The sequence below is a fragment of the Theropithecus gelada genome, chromosome 7b (genome assembly GCF_003255815.1).
Source record: "Theropithecus gelada isolate Dixy chromosome 7b, Tgel_1.0, whole genome shotgun sequence".
NCBI lineage: Eukaryota > Metazoa > Chordata > Mammalia > Primates > Cercopithecidae > Theropithecus > Theropithecus gelada.
Window position 1 is genome coordinate 32,117,565 of NC_037675.1, and position 24,137 is coordinate 32,141,701.

General features: G+C 43.6%; 1 protein-coding gene across 3 annotated transcripts in view; it reads left to right on the plus strand.

The window, feature by feature from the left end:
* Positions 1–23,510, plus strand: part of AP4S1 (adaptor related protein complex 4 subunit sigma 1) — an 82,669-nt gene extending 59,159 nt beyond the window's left edge. Inside the window, exons 5-7 of one of the 3 annotated variants that reach the window (XM_025391511.1) lie at positions 1,607–1,675; positions 8,976–9,047; positions 13,608–15,120. In XM_025391511.1, the coding sequence (XP_025247296.1) occupies positions 1,607–1,675; positions 8,976–9,047; positions 13,608–13,685 (219 nt within the window). In that variant the 3' untranslated portion in view covers positions 13,686–15,120. Of the gene's footprint in view, positions 1–1,606; positions 1,676–8,975; positions 9,048–13,607; positions 15,121–22,981 lie in introns of those variants that run through there. The other 2 variants (XM_025391512.1, XM_025391513.1) reach the window with 2 other exon arrangements.
* The last annotated feature ends 627 nt before the right edge of the window (positions 23,511–24,137 follow it).

Here is a 24,137-nt window from a genome sequence, read left to right on the forward strand (position 1 = left end):
AAAAAAAAAAAAAAAAAAAAAAAAAGAAGAACCTGAACAATTGCTTAAACCAATTTGTGGTAAAGTCAGGAAATGGAGCTAAGAACTCTAAATACTAGACACTAAGATTTTAATCTGGCTAGATTTATCATAGACTTCAAAAAAAAGATTCTTTTGCAGACAGAGTCTCACCTTGTCACCAGGCTAGAGTGCAGTGGCACCATCTCGGCTCACTACAACCCCTGCCTCCTGGGTTCAAGCGATTCTCCTGCCTCAGCCTCCCGAGTAGCTGGGACTACAGGTGCCCACCACCACGCCCAGCTAATTTTTGTATTCTTAGTAGAGACGGGGTTTCACCTCTTGGCCAGGATGGTCTCGATCTCCTGACCCCGTGATCCACCTGCCTTAGCCTCCCATAGTGCTGGGATTACAGGCGTGAGCCACCACACCCAGCCTAAAGTTTTTACGACAGGGTCTCTCTCTGTCACCCAGGCTAGAATGCAGTGGCACCTTCACCTCTCACTGCAGCCTTGACCTCTTGGCCTGAAGTGATCCTTCCACCTCAGCGTCATGATCCCGAGTACCTAAGACTACAGGCTCATGTCAAGATATCTGGATATTTTTACTTTCTTTCTTTCTTTCTTTCTTTATTTATTTATTTTTATTTATTTATTTTTTGAGACGGAGTCTCGCTATGTCACTCAGGTTGGAGTACAGTGGCACGATCTTGGCTCACTTCAATCTCAGCCTCCCAGGTTCAAGTGTTCCTCCTAGGTTCAAGCAATTCTCCTGCCTCAGCCTCCCATGTAGCTGGGATTACAAGCGTGTGCCACCATGCCCAGCTAATTTTTGTATTTTTAGTAGAGACGAAGTTTCACTGTGTTGGCAAGGCTGGTCTTGAGCTCCTGACCTCAAGTGATCTGCCCATCTCGGCCTCCCAAAGTGCTAGGATTACAGACATGAGCCATTATGCCCAGCCTATTTTTAAATTTTTTGTAAAGAAGAGATCTCATTATGTTACCCAGGCTGGTCTTGAACTTCTGGGCTCAAGTGATCCTCCCACCTCATCCTCCCAAAGTGGTGGGGATTACAGGTGTGAGCCACCACGCATGACCTTTTTGTTTTTTAAGACAGGACCTCGCTCTGTTTCCCAGGCTGGAGTACAGTGGTGCCATCATAGCTTACTGCAGCCTTGAACTCCTGGGGTCAAGCCATCCTCCTGCCTCAGCCTCGTGAGTAGCTGAGACTACAGGCATGCAACACCACACCTGGCTAGTTTTTTAAATTTTTTGTGGAGACGGAGTCTCACTATATTGCCTAGGCTGGTCTTGAACTCCTGGCCCCAAGCCATCCTCTCACCTTGGCCTCCCAACTTGCTAGGATTACAGATACGAACCACCAAACCTGGCCAAAAAAAAATCCTAGAGGTTAAGGTTTATCTACATTTCCTCTATTGATAAGCATCTTTTAAACAAGTGAGTACAGAACTGTTCCGAGTATTTGTCAGTGGGAGGCTACTTTCCTCACATTATCAGTTCACTAAAAGCTGGAAGCTGACTGGGATGTTCTGTCTGATTTGCATGAGGGTCACACTAAAATTGATTCTACCTTTCTTCTTTTATTTTAGAACGAGATGGCTATTTATGAATTCATTCATAACTTTGTGGAAGTTTTAGATGAGTATTTCAGCCGAGTGGTAAGTCTAATGGCTAAAAAATGGTTTACTTCCTCAACCCAGTTTCCCAGAAATTGAGTCTCTTTGGACCTATATCAAGAACATGTGTTAATACAGAGTTTTAATAAGTAAAAATTAAAACTTAAGTGATGCCAAATTTTCTTTATCTTTCCTGCTGGTTTATCCAAAGTATTACAAGCCTATATATGCCTGAGATCTTTATAAAGAACTGGAAAAAAAAAAAAAAAAAACCCTCTTACAGCCGGCGCGGTGGCTCACGCCGGTAATTCTAGCACTTTGGGAGGCGAGGCGGGCAGATCTGAGGTCAGGAGATCGACACTATCCTGACTAACACAGTGACTAACCCGTGTCTACTGAAAATACAAAAAACTAGCCGGGCGAGGTGGCGGGCGCCTGTAGTCCCAGCTACTCGGGAGGCTGAGGCAGGAGAATGGCGTGAACCCGGGAGGCGGAGCTTGCAGTGAGCCGAGATCGCGCCACCGCACTCCAGCCTGGGCCAGAGAGCGAGACTCATCCCCAAAAAAAAAAAAAAAAACAAAAAACAAAACAAAACAAAACAAACCCTCTTATTTGTTTTCTCCGAATTATGAGCTTTTGTGATCTGACTTGCCCCCTCTTTTTTTTTTTTTTTTTTTTGTTTGAGACGGAGTCTCTCTCTGCCGCCCAGGCTGGAGTGCAGTGGCCGGATCTCAGCTCACGGCAAGCTCCGCCTCCCGGGTTCACGCCATTCTCCTGCCTCAGCCTCCCGAGTAGCTGGGACTACAGGCGCCCGCCACCGCGCCCGGCTAGTTTTTTGTATTTTTTAGTAGAGACGGGGTTTCACCATGTTAGCCAGGATGGTCTCGATCTCCTGACCTCGTGATCCACCTGTCTCGGCCTCCCAAAGTGCTGGGATTACAGGCTTGAGCCACCGCGCCCGGCAACCCCCTCTTTTCTTCTTCCTCTTCTTTCTTTTCTTTTTTTTCTTTTTCTTCTTTTTCTTTTTTTTTTTTTTTTTTTTTTTTTTTTTTTTTGAGATGAAGGACAGAGTTTCACTCTTGTTGCCCAGGCTGGAGTGCAGTGGCGCGATCTCGGCTCACCGCAACCTCCACCTCCTGGGTTCAAGTGATTCTCCCGCCTCGGCCTCCCGAGTAGCTGGGATTATAGGCGTGTGCCACCACGCCCAGCTAATTTTGTATTTTTAGTAGAGCTGGGGTTTCTCCGTGTTGGTCAGGTGGGTCTCAAACTCCAGACTCAAGTGATCCGCCCGCCTCCACCTGCCAAAGTGCTGGGATTATAGGCGTGAGCCACCGCGCCTGGCCCCCGCTGCCTTCTTTCCTAAGACACCAGGATACTTTTCACTTCAAGAATCATTCCCATCCAAACCCTTGTTTTGAGGGTCAAAAGTCAGTTCTCCTTAAGGAATATGTGAGCTCCTTTCCAAAAATCTTTTTGAAGCCATTTTAATAGCTATATTGAAATATATTTTATGTATAATACAGTTCACCCATTTAAAGTGTATAATTGGCCGGGCGTGTGGCTCACGCCTGTAATCCCAGCACTTTGGGAGGCCGAGGCGGGTGGATCACGAGGTCAGGAGATGGAGACCATCCTGGCTAACATGGTGAAACCCCCTCTCTACTAAAATACAAAAAGTAGCCGGGCGTGGTGGCCAACGCCTATAGTCCTAGCTACTCGGTAGGCTGAGGCAGGAGAATGACGTGAACCCGGGAGGGAGACTCCGTCTCAAAATAAATAAATAAATAAAAGTATATAATTAAGCTGGGTGTGGTGGCAAGCACCTGTAGGGGCAGATACTCAGGAGGATGAGGTGGGAGGATTTTAGGAAATTTCATTACTTGACAAGGAAACATACCCATTAGCATTTCCCCTCATTATCCCCCTCCACCCACACCAGGTGACTAGTGACCTATCTTTTTTCTTGGTAAGTTTTTTATTTTTATTTTTTATATTGATACATAAGAGATGTAGATATTTTCATGATACTTGTGATAATTTGATTCATTCATATAATGTATAAAAACCAAATCAGGGTAATTAGGATCTCCATCACCTTAAATATTTATATTTTCTTTATGTTAGGAACATTCGAATTATTCTCTTAGCTCTTTTGAAATATACAATAGATTATTGTTAACCATTGTCACCCTACTGATTTATCAAACACTAGGTCTTATTTCTTCTATCTAATTGCGTATTTGCACCCATTAATCTACCTCTCTTCATTTCCTCTTTCCTCTTCCTTTCCCAGCTTTTGGTAACCACCAATTTACTGTCTATCTTCATGACATGTACTTTTTTACTTCCCACATGAATGAGAACATGTGATATTTGTCTTTCTGTGCCTGGCTTATTTCACTTAACATAATGACCTTCAGTTCCATACGTGTTTCTGCAAATGATAGGGTTTTATTCTTTTTTATGGCTGAATAGTATTCCATTATGTATATATACCATATTTTCTTTATCCATTCATTCATTGATGGGTGCTTTGGTTGATTCCATATTTTGGCTATTGTGAACAGTGCTACAATAAACATTGGACTGCAGACATCTCTTCAATGCATTGATTTCCTTTCTTTTGGATATATACCTAATCTACTTTCTGTCTCTATAGATTTGTCTGTTCTAGATATTTCATATAAATATAATTGTACAACATGTGATTTTGGTGTGACTGGCTTCTTGCATTGAGTGTAGTGTTTTCAAGAGCCATCCATGTTGTAGCATATATCAATACTTCTTTCCTTTTTCTTGCCAGATGATATTCCATTGTATGGATGGATATACCAAATTTTTTTTATCCATTCATCAGTTGGTAGACATTTGAGTTATTTCCAGTTTTTGGCTATTGTAAATAATGCTTATATGAACATTCGTGGACACATTTTTGCATAGAACCATGCTTTCGGTTCTCTTGGACTACCTAGGAGTGCGATGTGGTAACCCCATGTTTAGCATTTTGATGAACTGCCAAACTGTTTTCCAAAGTGTTGGTGTGATTCAAAATCCCATCAGGAGTACATGAGGGTTTCAATTTCTCCACATCCTCACCAAAACTTGTTATTATCTGTCTTTTATATGATAGCCATCCCGGTAGATGTAAAGTGGTACAGACGCCAATGAATTGTAGGTGTCATTTGTGTTTCACTAATGGATAAGGATGTTGAGCATCTTTTTATATGTGTATTAGCCATTTGTCTATCTTCTTGGCAGAAATGTCTGCTCAAATCCTTTGCCCATTTTTAAATTGCATTATTTGTTATCTTATTGTTGAGTTGCAGGAGTTCTTTATATATTCTGAATACAAGTCCCTTATCAGATACATGATTTGAAAATATTTTCTCCCATTCATTTGTAAAGATTCAATTATTCCAACATCATTTGTTCAAAAGACTGTTTTTTCCCCCAATGAATTGTCTTGGCACCCTTATCAGTAAATCAATTGGCCATAAATGTAAGTGTTTATTTCTGGCCTCTCACTTTTGTTCCATTGATCTCTATGTCTAGCTTACATCAGTAGCACACTCTTGATTTCTGTAGCTTTATAGTAAGTTTGAAACTCACCAGTCTTTTAAAAAGAATCAGCAAAGATGTTTTACTTTGCTGCCGTAGGCCTTCCTGAGCTTTAGTTAGATATTCTTGAGAAGTAGCAGTGGTACAAGCTTTTTTTTTTTTTTTTTTTTTTTTTTTTTTGAGACAGAGTTTTGCTCTTGTTGCCCAGGTTGGAGTGCAATAGCGTGATCTCGGCTCACCACAACCTCCGCTTCCCAAGTTCAAGCAATTCTCATGCCTCAGCCTCCCAAGTAGCTGGGATTACAGGCATATGCCACCACACCTGGCTAATTTTTGTATTATTAGTAGAGACAAGGTTTCTCCTTTTTCCATGTTGGTCAGGCTGGTCTCGAACTGCCAACCTCGGGTGATCCACCCACCTCAGCCTCCCAAAGTGCTGGGATTACAGGCGTGAGCCACCACACCCGGCTAGCGCAAGCTTATTTTTTAAAGTTGTTTCATTTAATTTCAATAAAAACAATTTAATAAAAACAATTAAGGAATTGTTTCCAAGCTTCTTCCTGAGGCAGTGAGCAGAATGTGCTCCCTAATTAGTAATACTGTGTGCACTAAAACCCGGAAAGGGCAAAACGCAGATTAGGAAGTTATGTCTTCAGCCCACCTCCTAATGCCAGAAGTGAGGTTTGGCAAACTCCTTCTTCATGGGACAGTCAGCTAGCCTGTCTTCATCGTCTTAGTGCAACCGTTCTCAAAGTCTGATTCCTGGACCATTAGCATAAGTTGAGAACTTGTTAGAAATTCAAATTCTGGGCCCTACCCCAGACCATTGCATCTGAAGCTCTAGGTTGAGGCCCAGAAATCTGGTTTAAGAAGGCTTCCAGGTGATTCTGACATATGCTTAATTTTGGTAATTACTGCCTTAGTGCATGAGGCTTGCTGTCAGCGTTTTTGGTTTTTTTCTTTTCTTTTTTTTTTGAGATGGAGTCTCGCTCTGTCAATCTTGGCTCACTGCAACCTCCGACTGCCTGGTTCAAGCAATTCTCCCGCCTCAGCCTCCCGAGTAGCTGGGATTACAGGCACATGCCACCACACCCAGCTAATTTTTGTACTTTTAGTAGAGTCAGGGTTTCACCATGTTGGCCAGGATGGTCTTGATTTCCTTACCTCTTGATCCGCCTGCCTCGGCCTCCTAAAGTGCTGGGATTACAGGCGTAAGCCACCGCGCCTGGCCGCTGTCAGCCTTTTCTTGATTCAAGAGTTGGTGTTGGGAACATGCCTAGTGGTCTGTGATGTGGTGATGCCTCTGGCCAGGAAGGGGCTGGTGCCTTCCAAAGCCGAAAGAGACCAAGAGGTGGTCATTCCAGAGACTGGCCTTAGAGGACAGAGGACATGGAGACTGGCTTTAAAATCTATCTCTGTGTTGATTGCTTGGCAAGACATAGACCAGCACTGTTCAGTAAAACTTTCTGCAGAGATAGGAATGTTCTGTACCTGTGCCATCCAATACAGTAGGCATTAGCCAGATGTGGCTCTTGAGCACTTGCAATGCAGTTAGTATAACTGAGGAAATGAAGTTTTAATTTTACTTAATTTAAATCTCCACATGAGGCTGGTGTTTACCATATTGGACAGCATAGCTCTAGCTTCTCTTTACCTTGTGATGACCACTTTCTTGTTTAGATGGACTAGTTGCAAGTCAGGGTCTATGATCAGAGCTGACTATGATTAGCCATTTCAAGGTGACACCCACCAAGAAGAATATAATTTCCCAAAATAATAATGTTCTAAGCCTAGGAGAATAAAAAGTGGGTACAAGTACAATCATTGCTAAGGTTTTTAAAATTATTATTATTATATTCAGTAACTAAGAATAAATAGCATATTACTGAATTATAGGTATAATTTTAGGGAGAGTCAGTGACCACATAAACCACAAAAGTAAAGATTAGAATTTAATTTCAGTTAGGTGATTCTGCAGGACTTGGACGGTAGATACTAAGGGACGACTTGGCTTAGGATCAAACCATAGCAAAAAGAAGAAGAGGAAGAGGGAAAAGAGCACTATGGGAAAGAAAACGGGATCTGTCCCCCTCACAGAGACAGCCTTGTCATGTAAGATTTATTTTTAGGTTTGTGAATTTTAAACATTCTTTCTGTGGCTATTTTTAATCTTCGAGAATTTCCAAATCTTAAATTTGGAGATCAGTCTCATGCTGTCTGGGGCTGAGAGAAGCATCTCAGCATCACATTTCTAAAACAAAAAGCCAACCCAGTTAGCTTCAAAGGACGCGACTTTGCCAGAGGTGAGGGTGGCTGCTGTTGAAGAAGTGATATCAGGGAATTTTCAGTGCTGCATTTGACAAACCTTAAGTCCTTTCATATTTGAACTTAATTCTCTTTACTTTTTTCTTCCTCCATACTTTTTTCACTATATAAATATCTATTTTATTTTTATTTTAAAAATTTTTAAACATATAAGCAAAGAGAAAGAGGAAAGCGAATACATGTAATTATACATTTGTCTAAACCCATAGAACGTACACCACCAGAGTGAACCCTAATGTAAACTGTGGACTTTGGGTGAGAATGGTGTAGGTTTGTCAGTTTTAACAAATGTACCACTGTGGTGGGGAATGCTGATCATAGGAGGAGGCTGCACATTCGGAGGGACACAGGGGATGGGAAGTCTGTGTACCTCCCCCTCAGTTTTGCTCTGAACCTAAAACTTGCTCTTTAAAAAGTAATGTATTTTTTGGCCAGGCGTGATGGCTCACACCTATAATCCCAGCACTTTGGGAGACTGAGGCAGGTGGATCACTTGAGCTCAGGAGTTCAAGGCCAGCCTGGGCAACATGGCAAAACCCCGTCTCTACAAAAAAAATACAAAAATTAGCCAGGTGTGGTGGCGCACACCTCTAGTCCCAGCTACTTGGGAGGCAGAGGTGGGAGGATCACTTGAACCCAGGAAGCAGAGGTTGCAATGAACCAAGATCATGCCACTGCACTCCAGCCTGGGTGACACACTGACTCAAAATAAATAAATAAAGACTTTCTCGAAATAAATAAATAAAATAGATTTTTTTAAGTGAGAAGAAGATCATCAGTAAGCCCATCAGTTACTGATAACTGCTGTTAGGTACATTTCCTTTTAGACTTTCTATGTCTGTCTATAGCTATATAACCATATATATCTTGATCTGTATACATGCATACATAGGATAATACTATGTATGCATTTTGTAACTTTTTATAACAATATGTGAGTACTTGTATTTCTACATTGTCATTTGTGGATATGCTACGGTTTACTTAGTTCCCCTCCTTGATAGATATTTAGGTTATTATCAATAATTTGCTATTACAAGCACCATTACCCTGAATATCCTGTCATATATCATTGTGCCATTGTCTAATTTTTTCCTTGGGATAAACTCCTAGAAGTAACGTTAGTGGATTCAAAGGTGTGGCACATTGTTACCATCTCTGATACACACATCAAATTACCTACATCTGTAAAGGTTGAGTTAGTTTCTTTTTCCCTCTGCTTTCTAAAGATGAATGGTACTGGCCTGTAAAATTCCTTTGAACTACAGTCTATTTTTAAAAAAATTACAGTCCCAAACTCAGGGCCTTGGCAGAGTCAGACTGCTGTGGCCTCCAAGCCCAGAAGCAGATAGGAGAGGCCACTGCTATGGATGCAGAAGCCTCTTCAGTCTGACTCTGCTAAGAGCAACGGGTCCCAATGTCTTTGTTCTCACCCTTGCACTCTTTTTCTCTCTTCCAGAGTGAATTAGACGTATCCTTTTTCAATACTGTTTTCCACGGTACTTGGCAAGCTCACTCTAGTCCTTATCAGGTAAGTGCCACGGAGCAGGAAAACTATTCAGCAGCCCAGAGTGTTCATCACCAACAGCCATGACAAGACAGCCGGAGGTGTGGGTGTTCTGCAGAACTCCTCCCCCACCTCGTCCCCCTTCTTCAACAAGACAATTCTTTGTTTTTTCTTTTTGAGATAGAGTTTCGCTCTTCTTGCCCAGGCTGGAGTGCAATGGCACAATCTCTGCCCACTGCAACTTCCACCTCACTTCAACCTTTGCCTCTTGGGTTCAAGTGATTCTCCTGCCTTAGCCTCCTGAGGCATTACAGGTGCCCACCACCACGCCCAGCTAATTTTTGTATTTTTAGTAGACACGGACGGGGTTTCACCATGTTGGCCAGGCTGGTCTCCAACTCCTGACCTCAGGTGATCCACCCACCTTGGCCTCCCAAAGTGCTGGGATTACAGGAGCGAACCACTGTACTTGGCAAGATGACTCTTAAGATTTTTTTTTTTTTTCAGGCAGGACAGCTCTATCATAGTAGTTAATAGCTACTATTTGTTAATTTAATTTCCTTTAAACATATGGAATAGGCATTTTCAAAATTTAAATAACACAGCCAAAAAAGTGTTTAGTCCTCCTACAGAAACTGGATTTCCAGGGTTCCAGGTATAAATATCTAGAAATGCCCTACGTGACCAGATAAGGCCTTCAGTGTTGATAAACCGGAAGGTTAAAGAAATTGCCTGGCTTGTAATCATTGCTATCAAATGTATTCATTTCCTTGATAGCAGAGAAAGTTCTCCTTTTCTCATTTTCTTCTGTCTCTTTTAAATCACAATATCCAAGTACCCTCAAAACAAGCATGATTTGCTTAGAGTACTGCAGGCCCCCAGATTTTGGCAGGAGCCCTTAGGCTTTGTGCCAGTGTTTGGGAGGCCAGCTAACTTTCAAGTTTATTTTTTACTTCAAAAATCTACCTACCACTTGAGTCCTTGAAGAACACATCAAGTTTCAATCTAAAATAGTAAATTAACTATAACAAATGTTATATATAAATATTTATATATATTAGAATATAACAACTATATACAAATTATAACAATATGTTTATGTGTATATATACATACACTTATTTGTATGTGTGTGTATGTGTGAGTACATGCACAAACACACAGCCATTTTTCCACATTTTGCCAGAAATATTAAGTGGATGCAAAACTACTGGTTCTGGGCATAGTGTCTGATATGTATCATATGTGTATATATATATATTTCTCATATATATATCATATATAAATGAGATATTTGTATTTTTAGTAGACACGGGGTTTCACCATGTTGGCCATGCTGGTCTTGAACTCCTGACCCTAGGTGATCCACCCACCTCGGCCTCCCAAAGTGCTGGGATTATCATATGATATCATATATCATATATATATGAAATATATATATAATATATATATGAGCCACTGTGCCCGACCATATATATATGGCAAATTTTTTTTGAGACGAAGTCTCGCTCTTGTCGCCCAGGCTGGAATATAGTGGTGCGATCTCGGCTCGCCGCAACCTCTGCCTCCCAGGTTCAAGCCATTATCCTGCCTCAGCCTCCCGAGTAGCTGGGATTCCAGGCATGCGCCACCATGCCTGGCTAATTTTGTATTTTTAGTAGAGACAGGATTTCTCCATGTTGGTCAGACTGGTCTCAAACTCCCAACCTCAGGTGATCCACCTGCCTCAGCCTCCCCAAGTCCTGGGATTACAAGTGTGAGCCACCTCACCCAGCTAAAAAAAGTTTTTTTTAAGACAGAGTGTGTGTGTGTGTGTGTGTGTGTGTGTGTGTGTGTAGGTGTCTAATTTATATATTCTGTTTGTTTGTTTGTTTGTTGGAGACAGAGTCTCGCTCTGTCACCCAGACTGGAGTGCAGTGGCGTGATTATGGCGCACTGCAGCCTTCGGCCTTCTGGGTTCAAGCGATTCTCCTGCCTCAGCCTCCTGAGTAGCTGGGATTACAGGCACCCGCTATCATGCCCAGCTAATTTTTTTTTTTTTTTTATAGAGACGGGGTTTCACCATGTTGGCGAGGTTGGTTTTGAACTCCTGACCTCAGATGATCCACCCGCCTCAGCCTCCCGAAGTGCTAGGATTACAGGTGTGAGCCACCGTGCCCAGCCTAATTTATAAACTTATAGATACACTTATATAAATGCCCAGAACCAGTATGTTTGCATCCACTTAATATTTCTGGGGAAATGGCTGTTTACTTGTTATTACTGATAGGAAATGTCGCCATGTTGATAAAATTCGTTTTGTACACTGTAACTGGAAGCCTCTGTGAACTAACTGGGAAAATCTGAGTGCCCTCTAGTGGTGAGTGACCCAAATCTATGATCACTGTGACCTAGAAGGGATTATAGATCCCTTCGTAGGTTTTAGCATGCTGAATAAAAAGTGCCGTGATATACAGACCATGGTGTATATTATGGTGTATTTTCATTCAGCATGGTCTGTATATTACAGTATGTTTTTATTCAACATGTAATATTCTATCTGAATTAAGCCATCCAAAGCAATTCAAAATAAATCTCTTCCTACTTGAACGAAGTACAAGTAGACAAAAAGCTTTTTGATTTAAACAGTCATCAGGAAGATAGCAAAGGCTAAAAGACACTTCACTGGGAGTAGATAACTCAATTTGCACTTTTGGTGTTGCCACTGACTAGCTGTGTGTATTGGACAAGGCACATAACCCCCTCGTCTTAAAATGAGAGAATGAAGACTGGAAGAGCTTTAACACCTGCTCAGCCTTAATAGTTGATGTTGCCATGACTTTAGGTAACTGAGCTGAGTTACCTTACATCTGAAACAGGAAGAGAGTCTTACAAGACTAGATATTGAGAGAGTTAACGTGACTCAGAGGTGAAGGGATATGTGTTCTAGTTGGATGAGTCGTGTTGATGTGTTGGATATTTACTAGATGTTTACTAGAAATAAAGATGGGGATACTTGTCTTTGTAGCCTTCTGGTGTGTAGTATAGGTCTATGTGATGAGCTCCAGCATTCTTGTTTGAATTACAATTTTACGCCAAGATATACGATTTTCCCTTCATTTTACCTGGTTTCATTTTCACCCTCTCTTCCCTTCTAACCAAGTTATATATATTTACTGTCCTTAGGAATTACTTAGGCATATCCATCTGGCAAATTAGGAATTTTACATCATTTAGAGAAGGGAACTAAGTCTCTCTAGACCTGGAAGTTTACGTCTTTCTCCAGATTTGATCTCACTTGTACTTCCAGTGGTCTAAAAGTGGAGCAGGCAGCAGAGAAGGGCATGCGCGCCCTCTTTTCTGTTGACACTTTTTTTTTTTGAGATAGGCTCTTGCTCTGTCACCCAGGCTGGAGTGCAGAGGTGTGATCATGGCTTACTACACCCTGGATCTCCTGGGCTCCAGTGATCCTCCCACCTGAGCCTCCCAAGTAGCTGGGACTATGGGTACCCAACACCATGCCTGGCTAATTTTTTTAATTTTTTTTTTTTTGTGGAGATGGGGTCTCACTCTGTTGCACAGGCTGGTCTCAAACTTCTGGGCTGGAGCAAGCCTCCTGCCTTGGCCTCCCAAAGTGTTGACGTTCTTAAAAGATTACCACCCTTAGCCATCTGAAAAATATCTAATTAAAAACCCATGACTCTTCTCTGCTTCATACGTGGTCCTTTTTAACCATCACACGTCCAAGGAGGACCTCTGCAGACTAGTTACACAGCAGAAAGACAAGGGGACCTTATCGAGGCTCGGCTGCGGCTCCTGCTCCATGTGGGGAGGGTGTAGGCGTTCTGCATCACTGTGTGGTAGCATGTAGCCAGGCACCTCCTGGAGCAGCCAGCAGTGCTTATATCCACTCTGCCAGGAAAGCTCCCTCAGGCCTTAAAAGGTTGAAAACAAGCAAACTGCTATAATGGCAACCTAGATTTGGTCCTTCGACTGCTAACGGTACATAATCTTGTTTGTATTTGCTCAGGCTTAAGAAAGCCCCCCCTGTCAGCCCACATGGGACAGATGTGAGTTAAAGCTTGGTTTTGGCACAGGAAAAGGAAGTCAAAACCTCATAAATTCCCAGGAAGCCCCGTCTTTTTCTCCAGAGGCTTTTCCCCCTGATTTTTTAAGGCTAGGGAAGTTTCCGAGAACCTGTACAGCACCATTTACATTTCTCCCTAGTATGGACTTGTTCTACTTCTAGTAAGGCTGACATCACAGAGCAAGACAGATTGGATTTTAAAAAGAAATGACCTAAGCATAAGAAATCAGGACAGCAACTCCGGCTTGCTGAAAGTCTTCCAGTTAGTGGAAACCCTCTGGTGCAGTGGTGTCAGGTGGGGCGGGCTGCCCCCTCGGGACCAAGCCCGTCAGTGACCTAAATCATTCACGTGCTATGAATACACTCCTGTGCACTCTTCAGTTCCACTTCACCCACCCGGCTGCAGTGAGGCCTGAAGATTCGTGAAGCCTGTTTCTATAGGGAGAGTTTGCCCCATCACATACCTTGGTAGATTTATTTAAGACTTTAAATTTTATGAATTAAGGTGGTTTTTTTAGGAACCAATTGATGAACTTCCCAAAATATGCTCAGCCCTGGAGCCCCAGCAGGCTTGCTTTTCTCCAGACAGTTCATGATTCAAAGGAGCTGCCTCCACCACCCCCATCTACTGAATAGCCAGGGGATGGCACCGATGAACAGCACAGTATGGGAGACACACCAACTACTCTTCAAATCGGTGCACACCTGCTCTGCGCATGAAGGTACAGAAAACCTCCACAGCCTTTTCAGTATTTGGTGCCTTTAAAGAGGCCTAAAGACTTAGTTTATTTTGGCTAGAATGGAATGCAGCAGTACAGCCTTCAGGCCTGGACAGTCAGGGTCTCCTCGGGCCCTGTGCTCTAGAGGGCCCACTCTGTCTCTGCTTCGCCAGCACCCCTTCCCCATTATGGGGCAGTTGGCCACCAGCCCTCCCTGTCCACTGCTTGACCATCCTCTGACTTCCTAGAATTTATAAGGTCCCTAGATATCCCAGAGCCTGCCACCACGGCCTCTGCAAGCCTCTCCTCAACCTTCACCCCAAGACTAGGGGCAGGAATGATAGGCTGGGCTGGTAGCGGGGATGTCCCACCTACGTGCCTGGGGAGACAAGCGAGAGCAGGCTGGGGTCTCTGCTTTATACTCTTGTGAGGCACAGATAGAGGCTAGCATCCAGGTCCCACAAACATACGCTAGAATCCAGAATGTTTTCTTGATTTAAAAACACCTTCAGGCCTGGCACTGTGGCTCATGCCAGTAATCCCAGCACTTTGGAGGGCTGAAGCAGGAGGATTGCTTGAGGCCAGGAGTTTGAGACCAGCTTGGGCAACATAGGGAGACCCAGTCTCTACAAAAAATTTAAAAAGCCAAGCATTGGTCATGTGTGCCTGTAGTCCCAACTACTAGGGAGGCTGAGGTGGGAGGATCGCTTGAGCCTGGGAGACTGAGGCTGCAGTGAGCCGTGATTGTGCCACTGCACTCCAATCTGGCAACAGAGCAAGACCTTGTCTTTAAAAATAAAAATAAAAACATCTTTACAACATTCCTGTTTGTATTTTATAAACTCTTAAAATCTCAAAGCCTGAGCAGTTGATTCTAGAGCCGTAAAGCTCTGGTGGGTTGTGTGAAAGAACCCTGATTCATGCTCCTTTTATTGCAGTTGAGGGCGGGGCATAGGAAGGGCCTCAGTGCTGTGTGCCCTCTCTGTGACTCCGCTAGCATCTGTCATGGTGCTTCCTGGAAGAGTGATGGTGTGCAGGCAGCAGAGATCAGCACCACCATGGTTTGCAGGCAGGCCTCCATCAGGCCCACTGTGGGGCATCTACCTCTAGTTCCATCAGCTTCCTAAAATCTGAAATACTTTTAGAGATCCGGAAACCAGAATAGGGCTTCTCCAAGTAGGAGATAATGTCAGCCTGATTTAATGCGGAATTGCAAAAATACTTGTTCAAACTGAGGCTATAGGAATACCAGCCAGAAGAACAAACAAATTCTTCAGGGAAGCATCCAACACTGAAGCGGCAGCTTCTAAATGAACTGGAGTGCAGTGGCGCGATCTCGGCTCACTGCAAGCTCCGCCTCCCGGGTTCATGCCATTCTCCTGCCTCAGCCTCCCCAGTAGCTGGGACTACAGGCGCCCGCCACCTTGCCTGGCTAGTTTTTTTTTTTTTTTTTTTTTTTTTAGTAGAGATGGGGTTTCACCGTGTCAGCCAGGATGGTCTCGATCTCCTGACCTCGTGATTCGCCCGTCTCGGCCTCCCAAAGTGGTGGGATTACAGGCTTGAGCCAACGCGCCTGGCCAATAAAATCATTATTTAAGCATTTCTTCTGAGGTATGATGGAGCATGTGATGACTTCAGGAATGGCTTGATTTTTTTTTTTTTTTTTTTTTTTTTTTTTTTTTGAGACAGAGTCTCACACTCTTGTCCAGGCTGGAGTGCAGTGGTGTCATCTTGGCTCACTGCAACCTCTGCCTCCCAGGTTCAAGTGATTCTCCTGCCTCAGCCTTCTAGGTAGCTGGGACTACAGGCGTGCACCACCACACCTGGCTAGTTTGTATTTTTAGTAGAGACAGGGTTTTGCCATGTTGGCCAGGCTGGTCTCCAACTTCCAACTTCCAGTGATCCGCCCCCCTTGGCATCCCAAAGTGTTGGGATTACAGGTGTGAGCCACGACACCCAGCCAGGAATGGCTTGATATTATCAGAAAAGAATAGCTCCGCTTTCCCTGAAGGTTATATTTAGAGTCGTAGGAGCCAGATACTTTGGAGCTAGAAGACACCTACACGTAATCATCAGGTTAAAACCTCACTTTAAAAAATTAATGTAAAAAAAAATTTTTACAGTCAGGGTCTTGCTCTGTTGCCCAGGCTTGAGTGCAGTGTTGTGATCATAGCTCACTGCAGCCTCAAACTCCTGGGCTCAAGCAATCCTTCCACCTCAGCCTCCAGAGTAGGAAAACAAAAATATCAAGGAAAAAAAAAATACATCAAGGAATACAGACACACACCACCACACCCAGCTGGCTAATTAAAAAATTTTGTTTAATAAGAACAGCATTTCAGTATGATGCCTAGGCTGGTCTTGAACTCTTGGGCTCAAGCAATCCTCCCACCTTGGCCTCCCATAGGGCTGGGTGAGTCACCGTTGGCTGGTGTAAAACCTCACTTTTTAGGTAAAAAGGCTGAGGCCCAAAGAGGTTCTGTGACATGTCCCAATCCGTAGAGCTACTTTAGGGCAGAGCTGGTACTAGTTTCTGGGTTTCCAGGGCCCTTGACTCTAGGATTATAAATTGGGCAGGTTAAATTTGACATTTTTTTTTCTTTTCTTTTTTTTTCTGAGACAGAGCCTTGCTCTGTCATCCATGCTGGAGTACAGTGGTGCAACCTCAACTCACTGCAACCTCCGTCTCCCAGGTTCAGGTGATCCTCCTGCCTCAGCCTCCTGAGTAGCTGGAATTACAGGTGCCTGCCACCATCCCTGGCTAATTTTTGTATTTTTAATAGACACAGGGTTTCTCCATTTTGGCCAGGCTGGACTCGATCCCCTGACCTCAAGTGACATGTCCACCTTGGCCTCCCAAAGTGTTGGGATTACAGATGTAAGCCACTGCAGCCAGCCTAAATTTGACATATTTTTTAAAAATTAATCATCTGGAGTAGACTGTGGCAATTTAGTCTCTAACAAAACATTTATAAAATGCCTGTCACCATGGTGCCTTGGTGTTGTCGAAGCTTTTTTGTGAATAAGGGGAGATGTTTTAGAGAAATGCCTTTGGTTGGAGGAGTCAGAAAGGATGAAAACATTTGAGAGTATCTGTGAATGTCTTGTTGAGAACATGCTCTCCAAAAGTGGAGTTCACGTTCAGATTTCGAAACATCTTTTTTCCTTTTGAAAATATGAAATGGAAAGCCTCATTGCCAGAGAGTGAGGACTGGCCTGTGGGTCCGAGGGAACATGTGCAGCCGTTCCTCCATGGGAAGGGCAGGCACTGAGGGACGAGGGACCCAGGGCCTTCTCCAGCATGGGAGCTCTAGCCAGGGCCGTGGTGGGTGATGAGATTCTTGGATAGGAACAGTCCCCAGGAGTCAGCCAGTACCCCAGAAGGAGATGTGAATGTTACAGATCCAACAGTTCTGCCTCCAGGTTTTTTCTGGCTCCCACTAGCCCTGACCACTTTCCTCTTTCCTTTAAGGAGCCCTGTAGGTGCTATATTCATCCACTAGCATTCCTCACCACCAGGTCCCTCAGCTTTAACCCTATTCCTTTTGTTCCATTTTTTTGGGTTCCATTTTAGTCAGGAATAGTGACAGCAAGTTATGAGAAGCAAGAGAGATTTAGGGGGAGAAATGAGAATAATAACAGGCTCATTGACCCACCTCTGACTTTCATATTTAATTTTACATAAGCCTACATAACTTTAAGCAAACAGAAACTTTATGTTTTAGCCTACATAACTAAGCCTACATAAACTTTAAGCAAAACCACAGCTGGGTATCCCGTTGTTCTCAGAATATGAGTGGGCCTTTAATGAAAACCGACTTTAAAAAAGATAACAGCCAGGCGCGGTGGCTCACGCCTATAGTCCCAGCACTTTGGGAGGCTGAGGCCGGCGGATCACCTTAGGTCAGGAGTTCGAGACCACCTGGCCAACATGGTGAAACCTCATTTCTACTAAAAATACAAAAATTAGCTGGGCGTGGTGGCACACACCTGTAATCCCAGCTACTTGGGAGACTGAGGTGGGAGGATTGCTTGAACCTGGGAGGCGGAGGTTACTGTGAGCCAAGATCGTACCACTGCTCCCCAGCCTGGGCAACAGAGTAAGACTCTGTCTCAAAAAAAAAAAAAAAGAGTCCCTTTCAGTGGCCTAATTAGCAAGAGACAAAATGTGAACAGGGCCAGGCACAGTGGCTCACTCTTGTAATTCCAGCACTTTGTGAGGCCGAGTAAGGCAAAGTGCCTCACTTTAGCACAGGGGTTCAAGGCCAGTCTGGGCAAGATAGTGAAACCCCATCCCTCCAAAAAAAAAAGAAATTAGATGGGCGTGGTGGCGCACCTACGGTCACAGTTAATTGGGAGGCTGAGGTGAGAGGATCACTTGAGCACAGGAGGTCGAGGCTACAGTGAGCCAAGATTGTGCCAGTGCACTCCAGTCTGGGCAACAGAGCAAGACCTTTTCTTCACCAAAAAAAAAAAAAGTGAACAGAAGACTATACTATACTACAAGAAGAATGTCTCCAGGACTATGCAGAATCTTCATAATGGTAGCCTTCGATATGGTAGTATTTTCTGGGGGAAATGTGAACACAGTGGCCCTTGGCCGCTTATCCAATTTGGTGGGAAATTAAAGTATGAATAGTAAGAAAGCAAGTTTTCCCACCCTACATATTTTATTAAAGAACACTTAGCGCCGGGCGCGGTGGCTCACGCCTGTAATCCCTGCACTTTGGGAGGCCGAGGCGGGCGGATCACGAGGTCAGGAGATCGAGACCATCCTGGCTAACACGGTGAAACCCCGTCTCTACTAAAACACAAAAAATTAGCCGGGCGCGGTGGCGGGCGCCTGTAGTCCCAGCTACTTGGGAGGCTGAGGCAGGAGAATGGCGCGGACCCGGGAGGCGGAGCTTGCAGTGAGCCGAGATCGCGCCACTGCACTCCAGCCTGGGCGACAGAGTGAAGACTCCGCCTCAAAAAAAAAAAAAAAAAAAAAAAAAAAAAAAAAAAGAACACTTAGCTAGAATATGTTTTTAAAAAAGAAATAAAATGAGAAACCAAGGGATCTGAGACCCAAGCCTAGAGTTAGAAATTGTAGCTTCTAGGTTGGTCTCTGCCCTGGAATTCCTTTTGAGGTTCCATTTGAGTCTGTGCTGCTCAGTTTCTCACTTATTAAAGGATAATTTGATTGCCACTGTGGTGTTAAAATACTCATGACGGAAAAGTGTTTTATTATCCAGAGATCAAAATTCCAGTGTTGGGGCCGGGCGTGGTGGCTCACATCTGTAATCCCAGCACTTTGGTAGGCTGAGGCAAGCAGATCACTTGAGCTCAGGAGTTATAGAGACCAACCTGGCCAACGTGGCAAAACGTCATCTCTACTAAAAATACAAAAAAATTAGCTGGGTGTGGTGGCGCATGCCTGTACTCCCAGGTACTCAGGAGCCTGAGGCACAAGAATCCCTTGAACCCAGGAGATGGAGGTTATAGTGAGCCGAGATCACGCCACTCCACTCTAGCCTGAGCAATAGAGAGAAGCTGCATCTAAAAAAAAAATAAAATTCCAATGATGGGACCATAAACATTTCAATCACTTTATTTATTTATTTATTTATTTTCATTTTTATTTATTTATTTATTTTGAGACAGAGTCTTACTCTGTTGCCCAGGCTGGAGTGCAGTGGCCCCATTTCGGCTCACTGCAACCTCCTCCTCCCAGGTTCAAGTGATTCTCCTGCCTGAGCCTCCCGAGTAGCTGGGATTACGGGCGCATGCCACCATGCCCAGCTAATTTTTGTATTTTTAGTAGAGACAGGGTTTATTGGCCAGGCTGGTCTTGAACTCCTGACCTCTGGTAATCCATCCGCCTTGGCCTCCCAAAGTGCTGGGATTACAGGCATGAGCCACTGCACCCAGCCTCATTTCAATCACTGTAATTAAAAAGTTGATTTCAAGTGGCACTAATATTCTATGAGCCCTGCAATGTTCAATTCCAATCCACATTATGTGAAAATTCAGAAAGGTTCTTAGCTTTCTAGGTTGGGAGAAAATGGACTTCAGTAACTCCCTTCTTTGGGAGATTGTTTCTAGTTCATGTCAGCTCAACCTCTGGGGCCCATGAAAGAAAACAAGTTTCCTTAGGATATTTAGAGTCAGTCAAGTTCATTATAGCCTGAAGGTAAGACCATCTTTCAATAGCCATTCTCAGCTCACTACATTAGTATACCAACAGTCTGGGCCCTTCTTACTTCCTCCTATTTCAAATGTCACCATTGCAGTGTGTTTATTCCATGGGCTTAGCATATAGGGTATTTTTTGGTCCCTGCTTACCTGGCATATGGCCTAAATGCCATTACTCTTGGCCTCACCAGGGTGTACAAGTTGCTCATAAACCAAATCAAGATGTAAACAACAGCTGGATTCTTATTTTAAAAGAGTCACATGATTCCAGGGGGAAATCAGCTTTCAGCCCTTTGCCTCACAGTGGATTTGGTCTGTAGTTTCCCCATATAGTGCCAGAAAGCTGCATGATTGTTAGTTTGAGTCAGATACACAGATACACAGGCAGTCACATGTCCACAGTATACAATGACCTCACTGAGCAACTCATGTTTCCAGGATGTTGGGAAATTGACTTGCTGGAGGACCTTGTCCTTGTAATGTGGGGATGTCAGTGGTTTATATGATTTAGCAGTAAATTCTTTTTTTTTTTTTTTTTTTTTTTTTGAGACGGAGTCTCGCTCTGTCACCCAGGCTGGAGTGCAGTGGCCGGATCTCAGCTCACTGCAAGCTCCGCCTCCCGGGTTCACGCCATTCTCCTGGCTCAGCCTCCCGAGTAGCTGGGACTACAGGCGCCTGCCACCTCGCCCGGCTAAGTTTTTGTATTTTTAGTAGAGGCGGGGTTTCACTGTGTTAGCCAGGATGGTCTCGATCTCCTGACCTCGTGATCCGCCCATCTCGGCCTCCCAATGTGCTGGGATTACAGGCTTGAGCCACCGCGCCTGGCCAGATTTAGCAGTAAATTCTGATCTGAATTTCAAAACAGTTGGGCAGTTGCTCAAGGCGACATCTGAACAGCGAATCATCTGCTTGCCGGAGATGGGGCAGGCCACAGAGCAGCTTGATCCCCAAACCAATTCATGGGTTAAAATTAGATTTCCTTGTATCTCAAAGGAAGTTATCTTGGAGAAGGTGACATTTTCAAAGGCACTAAGGCTTTCATTGCCCTTAGTGAGTACAACAGGAAGGTTCTGTAGGCCATTTTTCACGTAGCCACCTGTGCTTCTCAGCTCTGCCTTTCTGTATATACCTGGCTGCCATTCCTACTTTGTCTCACCTAAGTTCTGGCTTCTGGGTCTAGTAAACAGGTTGGAGTCAAGGGCCTAACATTCCAGTCCCAGTTTGGCCATGGGACAAAGCAGTCATCTGTATAATTGGAAGACATTATTAATAGGTATATCAGAGTGATGCTTTTTTTTTTTTTTTTTCTGGGTCACTTAAGGACAGTTCCCATGGGCCCCTGGAAAACAGTTTATTCTGCTGGAGGACTATTTGCACAGAGCTTAATGAGATATTCACACAGAGCCTAATAAAAACTTTAAAGTCATTCACCGTTTGTCCTATTCTGTGTAGTTGCACTTCACTAAGCAAATACAGTGTAGACTTTGAACATCTGGTCTGGTTGAAAAAAATCAAGTGGGAACAATTCACTTTACAAAGATTTAATTTTGAACTCCCCTAGCGCATTGAATTACCTATTTGTTGAATGAAGTTTGTTTGAAACAATCTGTCAACTGTTTTTGTTTTTGTAACAGACCGTGATCCTGCTCTTTATAAGTAGATACAGAACTTCAGATATTAAGGTGTAGAATTGAGAAACATTCATTGTCATCATCTCATTCCAGTTCCCCTTCTTTCACAAAAGAAAAGTTAGGTATTCAGTTGAAGGGATTCTTGAGGGAAGTATTTAGTTCTTTCTAGTTTGCTAGACATCATAGTCTAACAATATTTTCTTCTTTCCCGATGCCCCATGCTAACTTTCCAGTAAGAACACCTGTAAGCTGGCCGGGCGCGGTGGCTCACGCCTGTAATCCCAGCACTTTGGGAGGCCGAGACGGGCGGATCACAAGGTCAGGAGATCGAGACCATCCTGACTAACACGGTGAAACCCTATCTCTACTAAAAAAAAAAAATACAAAAAAATTAGCCGGGCGTGGTGGCGGGCGCCTGTAGTCCCAGCTACTGGGGAGGCTGAGGCAGGAGAATGGCATAAACCCGGGAGGCGGAGCTTGCAGTGAGCCGAGATCACGCCACTGCACTCCAGCCTGGGCGACAGAGCAAGACTCCATCTCAAAAAAAAAAAAAAAAGAACACCTGTAAGCCAAAGTGGCTCCATCATTCTCAAATGACTTCTTAGAACTACCCATTTGTAAGAGATACTGTCGTGAAATCCAGAAATTTTATTACACCCTGCCTTCTTCATTCGTTTTCTCCTCATAATTATTTTTACATCAGTCCGTCTGACAGAGAAGATAACTGAAGGAACAAGGCATTTATTTTGGGGTGGAGGTTTGGGGGCTGAGGAGGGAGGTGTCTAGCCGCTCCTGAGGAGCCTGGAAGCAGAGCAGTCAAGGCCAAGCTTTGGATTTAAATTCCAGCCTGGCATTTGCTAGCCATGTGGCTTTGGACTATGCTCTGAACCTGTTTGATCCTGGGTAAACTAAGGATAATATGTAACAACATACATCAGAGATTTACAGAGGGCTGAAACTCAACACAATGTCTGGAACAGGAGCATTCAACAAATGGTTGTTACTGTTATTATTATTATCTGGGAGGACACCATTATTTTTGAGTTCAGGTCATTCTCTTGCCACATGACACTTGCTGTGTTCTCTAGCACTTAGTAGACTCCCTATCCCTTTGGTTAAAAAATGTAGCTGTTTCGTTTTTATCCCCACTTATCCTGTTAGCTTAACCAAGGTGAAACTAGGTATGTATATGTGAAGGTAACAATTTCTAATATGGATGCCAGTTTTAAATTTAATTTCAGAAATTCTGTACAGAAAACCTCATGCTTAGACTAATTTACACTGGGAAAACTCCAGGTTAAGCCACAAATTTTTACTGAATGTTAACATTTTTATAACTTTAAACTAATTTCCTTAATATAACCCTAGATAATGTTTAATTTGGATAAAGTACACATCGTTCTGGATGAGATGGTGTTAAATGGCTGCATTGTGGAAACTAACAGGGCAAGAATTCTTGCCCCTCTACTAATTCTTGATAAGATGTCAGAAAGCTGAAAGGAAGCCTCTTCCAGACAAATGGATTTATCAGAAATGCGAGTACCGTGGAATACATCTCAACATCTGTAACCAAGAAGAATCTGGAAGACCACAATTACAAAATGGGGTATCCTTCCAAAGACATTATAAATAGGCGTTTCCCACAGTTCCTAAAAAGAAAACAAAGTGTACTTTAAAATATGTAAAAGAAAAACAATGTTTTTAAACTGAGAGAGAAGTTTTATATTCTAATTGTAAACATATCTTTCCCACTTCTTTAAATTCTGTTGAGCGCCTAAGGAACCCTTATTGGTCTATGCTTCTTTTTGCAAATCAAATTCAGGAATAGCAGGATGGTAGTGGGAAGAAAGTATGGCAGTTTTCTGTCAGCCAATAAAGTTTTAAAATTTAAACACAAGGCATTTTGAGTAATGCTGTTTTCTGAAGGCTGTCTTTTTTTTTCTTTTTTTGAGATGGAGTCTGGTCTAGCTCTGTCACTTAGCGCATTCTCGGCTCACTGCAACCTCCACTTCCCGGAATCAAGCGATTCTCCTGCCTCAGCTTCTGAGCTGGGACTACAGGCATGCGCCACCACAAAAAATATAAAAATACAAAAAATTTTTGTATTTTTAGTAGAGATGGAGTTTCACCATGTTGGCCAGGCTGGTCTCAAACTCCTGACCTCAGGTGATCTGCCTGCCTCAGCCTCCCAAAGTGCTGGGATTACAGATGTGAGCCACAGTGCCCGACTTCTGAAGGCTGTCTTATTCCTTTAAAAGACTTAGTAAAATTTACTTTTTAAGAGATGTGTGTGGGGGTGTGTGTGGGGGTGTGTGTGTGTGTGTGTGTTTAGACGGAGTCTCACTCTGTCACCCAGGCCGGAGTGCAATGGCGTGATCTCAGCTCACTGCAACCTCCACCTCTGGGTTCAAGCAGTTCTCCTGCCTCAGCCTCCTGAGTAGCTGCGACTGTAGGTATGCGCCACCACGCCTGGCTAATTTTTGTATTTTTAGTAGAGACGGTGTTTCACCATGTTGGCCAGGCT